Source organism: Cebus imitator, unplaced genomic scaffold (genome assembly GCF_001604975.1).
Source record: "Cebus imitator isolate Cc_AM_T3 unplaced genomic scaffold, Cebus_imitator-1.0 Scaffold642, whole genome shotgun sequence".
NCBI classification, from domain to species: domain Eukaryota; kingdom Metazoa; phylum Chordata; class Mammalia; order Primates; family Cebidae; genus Cebus; species Cebus imitator.
In genome coordinates, this window is record NW_016107957.1 from 126852 (window position 1) to 135979 (window position 9128).

A 9128-nucleotide genomic window follows, 5' to 3' on the forward strand; every position below is an offset into this window, starting at 1 on the left:
TATCCAAAATGTGTTTATTGAGATGGTTTCCTACTCATCTTGATTCAGAGTGCTTTTGGTGCTGCTTCCTCCTGAAAGAACATCTTTCTGTAAGCCTTGATTTTCCTCCTGTAGGCTGGCAGAGGACAGTGGAGCAGCCAACACACAAAACTGCAGTTTGTGCATGGCTAAAGACCACGGTGGTTTTATAGCATACTGGGCATTTCATATCCATGAAGTAGGAATTGGGGCTCTGCACCAGACGTGTCTTCTTGTGTTTTCTCTTCTCCTTTTCTGGAGAGGGATGAAGGAGATCCTTTGTGAGAGGCATGTTCTCGTGGGTAGGTTGTCACTGCCAGAAAGGGTGGTCATCACCACTGGAAAGGGCCGTTTTTTTAATGTAAACATTTATAGGTATAAATTCCCCCTTAGCACTGATGTTTCTGAGTCCCATAAATTTTGGTATGTTGTTTCTTGAGCTTCATTCATCTCCAAATATTTTCTAATTTCTCTTGTGGTTTCTTATTTGATACCTTGGTTGCTTAAGAATGTGTTGTTTAATTTCCACAAATTTATGAATTTTATAGTTTTATTTTTGCTTTATCTCACTGTGGCTGAAGAAGACAAGTCATATGATATGTAACTTTTTAAATTTACTGAGACTTAATTTGTGACCTAATGTGGTTCATTCTGAAAAATGTTGCATGTGCTCTTGAGAAACATATATATGCTGTTTTTGAATAAAGCGTTTTATACATGTCTGTTAGATGTAGTTGGTTTGTTGTGTTAAGCCCTCTATTTCCTTACTTATCTTTATCTGGTTGGTATTGAGAGTGGGGTACTGAAGTCTCCAACTATTATTGTAGTACTATTTCTTTCTTATGTTGAATTTGCTTCATATATTTTGATGGTCTGTCAGTAGGTTCCTCTTGGTCTCTTGTAATCTTTTTTGATTTAAAGATTTTCTAATTAGTGTGGCCACTAATATTAGTGGCCTCTGCTCTCTCTGGTTATTATTTGCATGTATATCTTTTTCCATCCTCTCAATTTCAATGTATTTGTGTCTTTGGATCTAAAATTAATATCTTATAGACAGCATGTAGTTTTATTTATTCTGCCAGTCTCTGTCTATTGATTGGACAGTTTAATGGATTTACATTGCAAGTAATTACTGGTAAGGAGAGACATTTGTCATTCTGGTATATGTTTTCTGGTGTATAGCTTTTTTGTTCCTCATTTCCTGCATTACTGTCTATATGGTTTGGCTGTGTCCTCACCCAAATCTCATCTTGTATTTCCATGTGTTGTGGGAGGAACCTGGTAGGAGGTAATTGAACTATGGGTGCAAGTCTTTCCTGTGCTATTCTCGTGACAGTAAGTCTCATGAAATCTGACAGTTTTAAAAAGAGGAGCTCACCTGCATGAGCTCTCTGTTCTCTTGTCTGCTGCCATGTGAGACGCGCCTTTCAACTTCTACCTCGATTGTGAGGCCTTCCCAGCCATGTGGAACTGTAAGTCCAATAAACCTTTTCTTTTGTAAATTTCCCAGTCTTGAGTATGTATTTATCAGCAGTGTAAAAACAGACTAATATAGTAAATTGGTACCAGTAGAGTGGAGTACTGCTGAAAAAATACCTGAAAATGTGGAAGTGACTTTAGAATGAGATAACAGGGCAGAGGTTGGGACAGTTTGGAGGGCTCAGAAAAAGACAGGAAAATATGGGAAAGTTTGGAACTTCATAGAGACTTGTTGAGTAGCTTTGACCAAAATGCTGAGCATGATATCAGCAATGAAATCCAGGCTGAAGTGGTCTCAGATAGAGATGAGGAACTTGTTGGGAACTGGAGCAAAGGTGCCTCTTGTTTTGTTTTAGCAGAGATTGGTGGCATTTTGCCCCCTGCTCTAGAGATCTGTGTTACTTTGAACTTCAGAAGAAATTTCTAAGCAGGAAAGCATTCAAGATGTGACTTGGGTGCTGTTAATGGCTTTCAGTTTTAAAAGGGAAAGTGAGCATAAAACTTTGGAAAATTTGCAGCCTGACAATGCAGTAGAAAATAAAATCCCATTTTCTGGGGAGAAATTCAAGACAGCTGCAGAAATTTGCAAAAGTAATGAGGACCTGAGTGTTAATCCCCAACACAATGGGGAAAATGTCTCCAGAGCATGTCAGAGAACTTTGTGACAGCACATCCCATCATAGCCCCAGAAATTTAGGGGAAAAAAATGGTTTTGTGGGCCAGGCCCAGGGTCCCTCTGCTGTGTGCAATCTAGGGACTTGGTGCCCTGTGTCACAGTCACTCCAGCCATGACTAAAAGGGGTCAAGTTACAGCTTGACTGTTGCTTCAGAGGGTGGAAGCCCAAAGCCTTGGCAGCTTCCATGTGGTGTTAAGCCTGCAGGTGCACAGAAGTCAAGAATTGAGGTTTGGGAACCTCGGCCTAGATTTCAGAAGATGTATTGAATGGTGGCCGACCCTCTTCTCACAGCTCCACTAGGTGGTGCCCCAGTAGGGACTCTGTGTAGGGGCTCTGACCCCCTTTTCCCTTTCACAATGCCCTGGAAGAGTTCTCTGTGAAGGCCCCACCCTGCAGCAAACTTCAGCCTGTGGCCCCTTTGTTTGGCCAGCTTCTCCTATTTGGAATGGCTGTATTTATTCAATTCCTGCACCGTCATTGTATCTAAAAGTAAGTAACTTGGTTTTGATTCACAGGCTCATAGGCAGAAGGGACTTCCTTTGTCTTGGATGAGACTTTGGACTGTGGTCTTTTGGGTTAATGCTGAAATGAGTTAAGACTTGGGGGACTGTTGAGAAGGCATTACTGGTTTTGAAATGTGAGGACTTGAGATATGGGAGGGGCCAAGGGCAAAATGATATGGTTTGGCTGTGTTACCATCCAAATCTTATCTTGAATTCCCATGCATTTTGGGAGGGATCCGGAGGGAAGTACCCAAATCATGGGGGCAAGTCTTTCCTGTACTATTCTTGTGATAGTGAGTAAGTCTCATGAGATCTGATGAGTTTAAAAAGAGAAGTTCCCTGCACAATCTCTCTGTTCTCTTGTCTGCTGCCATGTGAGATGTGCCTTTCACCTTCCACCATGATTGTGAGGCTTTCCAAGCCACATGGAACCGTAAGTGCAATAAACCTCTTTCTTTTGTAAATTGCCCAGTCTTGGGTATATCTTTATCAGTAGCATGAAAATGGGCTAATACAACAGTCTTCTTTTGTTTTCAGTTGATTTTTGAGGCATTTTTAGTTGATTCTTTCCTCATTTCCTTTTTTATGTATTCTATAACTACTTTCTTAATGGCTATACAGAGACTACATTTAACCTCCTAAATATTATCACATTCTAATTTGAATTTATACTAGCTTATTTTCAGTAACATACAAAAATTCCTGCCTCAGCAACTTCTTTTCCACCCCTTTTGGTTGTCGATGTCACAAAATTACATCTTTATACAGGTTGAGTGTTCCTAATCTGAAAATCTGAAATCTAAAATGCTCCAAAATCTACAACTCCTTGAGCACTGACATGACATGCCATTGATTTTTGGATTAGAGATGTTCAACCAGGAAGTATAATGCAAATATTCCAAGATATTAAAAAAAAAAAATCTGCAACACTCTGGTCCCAAGCATTTCAGATAAGGGATCCTTAACTCATGCTTTGTATAATAAACTAATACAATTTAAGAGACTATATTTGGTCTCTTAAATTGTGTATAAAACAAAATGTGAAGTTATAAGCCAAAGCTATAATGCTAGTTTTTAGACTAATAATTGTTTTTGTAAAATGTGTTAGTCTTCTCTTAAATCATGTAGAAAATAAAAAAGTGGAGTTACAAACCATTATTGCAATAGTACTAGTTTTTATAATTGTCCATTCATTTACCTTTATAGTGATTTTTATTTCTTCATACAGTTTCAAGTTTCTGTCTAGTATCTTCTCACTTCACCTTATAGTACTCTCTTGAGTATTTCTTGCAGGGCAGGCCTCATGATAATGAACTTTTTCAGTTTTTCTTTATCTGGAAATGTCTTAATTTCTTCCTCACCTTTTTTTTTTAAGAGACAGGATCTTATTACGCTGCCCAGGCTGAACTCAAGCTCCTGGGCTCAAGCAGTCCTCCTACCTCAGCCTCCTGAGTAGCTGAGACTAGAGGCACACACCGCTGTGCCCATCTCCTCCCTTACTTTAGGAGGACAGTTGTTCTGTGTATGGGATTTTTGGTTGACAGGTTTTTCTTTTAGTAGTTTGAATATATTGGCCCACTGTGTTTTGTCCTCCAAGGTTTCTGACAAGAAGTCTGCTGATGATCTTATTGAACATTCCTTGTTTGTGACAAGTCATTTTTTTCTTGCTACTCTTATGATTTTTTTTTTGTCTTTATCTTTTGAAAGTTAGATTATAATATTTGTCTCAATGTTGGTCTTTTTGAGTCTGTCTTACTTTTAATTTTTGTATGGTTCTTAAATGTTTATAGTCATGTCTTGTTAAATCTGGCAAGTTTTCAGCCATTATTTCTCTCTTGCCCTTTTCTCTCTCTGCTCCTTCTGGTATTTCCACAATACATTTGTTTGTCAGTTTGATGGTGTCCCACAGGTCCCTAAGGCTCTGTTCACCTTTCTTTAATTTCTCTCTTTCTGTTCCTCAGACTCAATAATTTTTATTGTCCTTTCAGTTTGCTCAGTCTTTCCTCTGTTTGTTCAAATGTGTCCTTGAATCCTAGTGTAAAGTCTTCATTTCATTTATTCTATTTTTAAGTTCTAGAATTTCATTTGATTTCTTTTCAGAATTTATCTTCATGGATATTCCCATTTTGTTCATGTATCTTTTTCTTGAGTCTCTTCACATCTTTTTTTAGTTCTTTGAACATCTTCAGTTGTTTAAAAGTATCTAATAGATCTGTCATCAGGTCTTTTTTGGGAACAGTTTGTATTGATTTTTTTTCTCTATGAAGGGGCTACATTTGCCTCTTTTTTTGTCTCCCTTGTGATTTTCTTTGTTATAAATTAGATATTTGGACCTAGTCATGAGGTAACTGGAAATTAGATTATCTCCCTTCTCCAGGGTTTGCTATTTTTTGGCTGTGTGTGTGTGTGTGTGTGTGTGTGTGTGTGTGTGTGTGTGTCTGTGTCTGTCTGTCTGTCTCTGTTCCAAGGATCAGTCTAAGGTGTCAACTTAAGGTCTTCTCAGTCTTTTTGAGCCTGTGCCTTTTCCTAGGTGTGGCATATTCACTTCCAATTTTCCACATGTATGTAGTTTAAAAAAAAAAATCCTAGTTTTTAATGTCTAGCTCCCTAAAGGGGGTAAAGACAAAAATAAAGGAAGAGAAGGACACAGCCCCTTTAAATCCCCTGGAAGTTACTTCAGCCAGAGGGGAAAGGGCTTACAACAATGATGGGAGGCACAACAATGGCCACCTGCCTTTTTGTACCTCTTTGATCAGAAACAACAGTCAGTGGTCAGAACATAAATCTCTGATATTTAGAAAACAGGTTTTTTATTTGCCTACTATGGCTCCCATAGGCCATGTCCAGATCGATCCAGGAATATGTGCACAGCTGCCTGCCACACAGCTGAGGGGTAGAGGATGTGTAGCTGCTACTGTGGTAAGATCTGAAATTGATGAAATTAACTGCATCTTACTGTCCAACCCTTCCCCTGGAAGTTGCAAGTCTTCAATAGACTCCAGAGTCCAAGAAAGTTACATTGGACACATTCTGCCAGTGCAATTGTTATCTGGGAGGGGAGACAAATTCCCGGTGCTTCCAATCTGCTATCTTTCCAGAATTCTGACAAGTCATTAGTTTTTTCCTCATTTGGGAAAAACTTAACAATGATGTAGATATTAGTTTTCAGTAAGAAAAAATAATTTGAATTGTATGTGTATTCATTTGGTAAAACTTTTACTAATAAGCTTTTTTCTAAAGTACAATGCTTAGTATCCTTCAGAAAAAAAATAATTTATTTATATTATGGTTTCTTTTTTATTTTTTAGAGATAATACACGTGATAATGCTTAAAGGAGCAAAAACATTCCTTTCAGTTTGAGGTCAAATCTTATTTCTCAAGAAATAATATTTCTTAAGTTATAAGGATTAGATAACAAATCAACATTAGGGTCTAGAACCATTGATCTCTTGTTTAGGTAACTTGGAAAAAGATCGTGAATGGGAAAAGATAGCATGTCAGTTATGGTGTTGAAAATCAGAAAAGATTTTCTTCCTTGAACTAATTTCTTTAAAGTAGCAGCAAGACATAAGTGAAAAGGTCCTAAATTAGGACTCCTGAGTCCTAAGTCCTAATGATGTTAAGCAGAACATCATAAAAATACCATTCTAATACATAGGAAAATAGATTAGTAGATCAGTAAATCTAAGCAAAATGGTATTATGTTTACTCTTGACTAGTTAATGATGACTTATAGGCACTGTGATGTCACTGAAAGACAATGTTCTTAAAATGGTTGACACTGGGTTTCATAATACTACCTGAGCTCACCTTTTCCTATTTCTTCTTCTTCTTCTTTTTTTTTTTTTTAACTGAATCCCAAATGTAATGCTATACTGTTTCTTCTTAATCCTGCTCCAGCTACAAGTGGCCTCTGGTTGTTCCTTGACCATAGCAAGCATACACACTCCTGTCTCGTGACCTTTGTACTGGCCCCTCTCCTTCTGCTGAAAACAAAAACACCCTCCCAGTAATCTGCATTGCTCACTCATTCCCTTCCTTCAGTTCTTTGCTAAAGTGTCGTCTCAGTGACGCTTCTCCAACCTCTATTTAAAACTAACCAAGTACTCCCTAACTTCTTTGTAATTATTTCCACATAGCATTTCTCACCATCTAATATTCAATATATATTTAATTCATTTTGTCTTCCCCACTCCACCAAAAAGAAATGGAATGTAAGTTTCAAGAAGGCAGGGAATTGTCTACTTTATCTCTCTCTATTGTACCGCAATATTCCTACTTTTTAGAATTGTTTGTGGCACACATGAGGCACTCAATAAATACTTGATGAATGAAATGTATGAAGAGAAGTGGAAATCTTTATTCCATAATTTCACATTCAAATTATTGTCATAGAATAGAATTATCATGTTAATTAGTTTTAGGAGATAGCATTATTTTATTTCAGGCTCAAGCTGCTTTTTAAATTTAATTTCTTACTCTCTACTTGCTTACATTAAAAAATATAATTGCTGGCTGGGTGTGGTGGCTCACACCTATAATCGCAGTGCTTTGGGAGGCCAAGGCGAGAGAATCACTTAATGCCAGAAGTTCAAGGTCAGCCTGGGCAGCATAGAAAGACCCTGTCTCTACAAAAAATAAAAATTAGCTAGATATGGTGGCAAGCACGTGTAGTTCTTGCCACCCAGGAGACTGAGGTGGGAAGGTTGCTTGGGTCCAGTACAGGAATTCAAGGCTGCAGCGAGTTATGAATGTGCCACTGCACACCAGTCCAGGCAACAAAGTAAGTCCTTTTCTCTTTAAAAGAATAAAATAAAAATAAAGTTGCTAGGGTTAGTGTGTCTTTAAATTAGTCACATGTAATTTGGAGCCATTCTCGGGAGGAATTAGAAGCATACTGAGTGAAGGTGAATCTCTAAACTGTTTAAGACTTGGAGAAAAGTACCAAATGCCTTTCACTGATGCAAACCAGCCCATGTATTAATCAGAATCTCACTTAGTGAGATTTTCTTTGTTCTGTGCTGGTATTTGTCTACTTGTAATATGGTGGTCTTAGTTGTTGGTATATAATATTTGTACATATTTATGGAGTACATGTGGTATTTTGATACATGAATAAAATGTGTAATGATCAAATCAGGATATTTAAGATATCTATCACCTCAAACATTTATTATTTGTTTGAGTTGGGAACATTTCAAATCTCTTCTAGTTATTTTGAAATATACAAAATATTATTATTAACTTTAGTCACCCTACTGTGCTATCAAACACTAGAACTTACTCCTTCTATCTAATTGTATCTTATACCTACTAAGCAACCTCTTCACCACGACCCTGCCACACACATATACTTCCTGGCCTCTAGTAACTATCATTCTATTCCCTACATCACTGAAATCAACTTTTTTAGTTCCCACATATGAATGAGAACATGTGATATTTGTCTTTTAGTGCCCGGCTTAATTCATTTAACATAATGACCTCTAGTTCCATACACCTTGCTGAAAAAGACAGGATGACATTCTTTTTTAAGGCTGAATAGTATTCCACTGAGTATATATATACCACATTTTTTTTTTCAAATTTTATCCACATTTTTTAATCATTCATCCATTGATGGACATTTAGACTGATTTGATATCATGCTATTGTAAATAGTGCTGCAGTAAACAAGGAGGTATGGGTATCCCTTTGATATGCTGATTTCCTTTCTTTTGAATAAATACCCAGTAGTGGGATTACTGGATTTTATGTTAGTTGTATTTTTAGTTTGTTGAGGAAACTTCATACTATCTTCTGTAATGGCTGTACTAATTTACTTTCCAACAGTAGTGTATGAGAATTTCCTTTTCTCTGCATCCTCATCAGCTCTTTTATTTTTTGTCTTTTTGATAAGAGCCTTTCTAGCAAGGGTAAGATGTTGTCTCATTGTGGCTTGGATTTGCTTTTCCCGATAATTCATTATGTTGAACATTTTTTCCATATACTTGTTGTCCATTTTTATGTCCTTTTTTCCCCTGTAACTGGGATGAGAGAGATATGTCTTCTTTTGAGAAATGCCTACTCAGATCCTTTGCCCACTTTTTCACAGTGTTATTAGCTTTTGGCTGTTGAGTTCCTCAGGTGTACGTGTTGGACGAAAAACACACAAAAAAATTGTTTGAGTTCCTTGTTTTTTCTGAATATTAGTTCCTTGGCAGATGAATAGTTTGCAAATATTTTCTCCCATTCAGCATGTTATCCTTCTCACTCTGTTGATTTGTTTCCTTTGCTGCACAGAAGCTGTTTTGTTTATATAGTTCCATTTTTCTATTTTTATTTTTGTTGCCTATGCTTTTGAAGTCTCAGCCATAAATTTTTTTCCCTAGACCAATGTCTATTTTCTTCTAGTAGTTTCTAGTAGATATTAAGTCTTACATTTAAGTCTTTAATCAATTTTGAGTTGAT

At 37.1% G+C, this 9128-nt stretch overlaps 2 protein-coding genes across 2 annotated transcripts in view; one reads left to right on the plus strand and one right to left on the minus strand.

Annotated features, from left to right (window-relative positions):
* Window positions 1-9128, plus strand: part of ZC2HC1B (zinc finger C2HC-type containing 1B) — a 66122-nt gene that overhangs the window by 42019 nt on the left and 14975 nt on the right. The gene's annotated exons all lie outside the window — the stretch shown is intronic.
* On the minus strand, window positions 14-325 carry LOC108295500 (40S ribosomal protein S27-like). The gene has a single exon (XM_017517743.2). The coding sequence runs from the start codon at window positions 308-310 to the stop codon at window positions 35-37; it is 276 nt and encodes a 91-aa protein (XP_017373232.1). The 5' UTR covers window positions 311-325; the 3' UTR covers window positions 14-34.

Coding starts and splice junctions, on each gene's coding strand:
- LOC108295500 (XM_017517743.2), bottom strand. CDS start 310: ATGCCTCTCACAAAGGATCTCCTTCATCCCTCTCCAGAAAAGGAGAAG.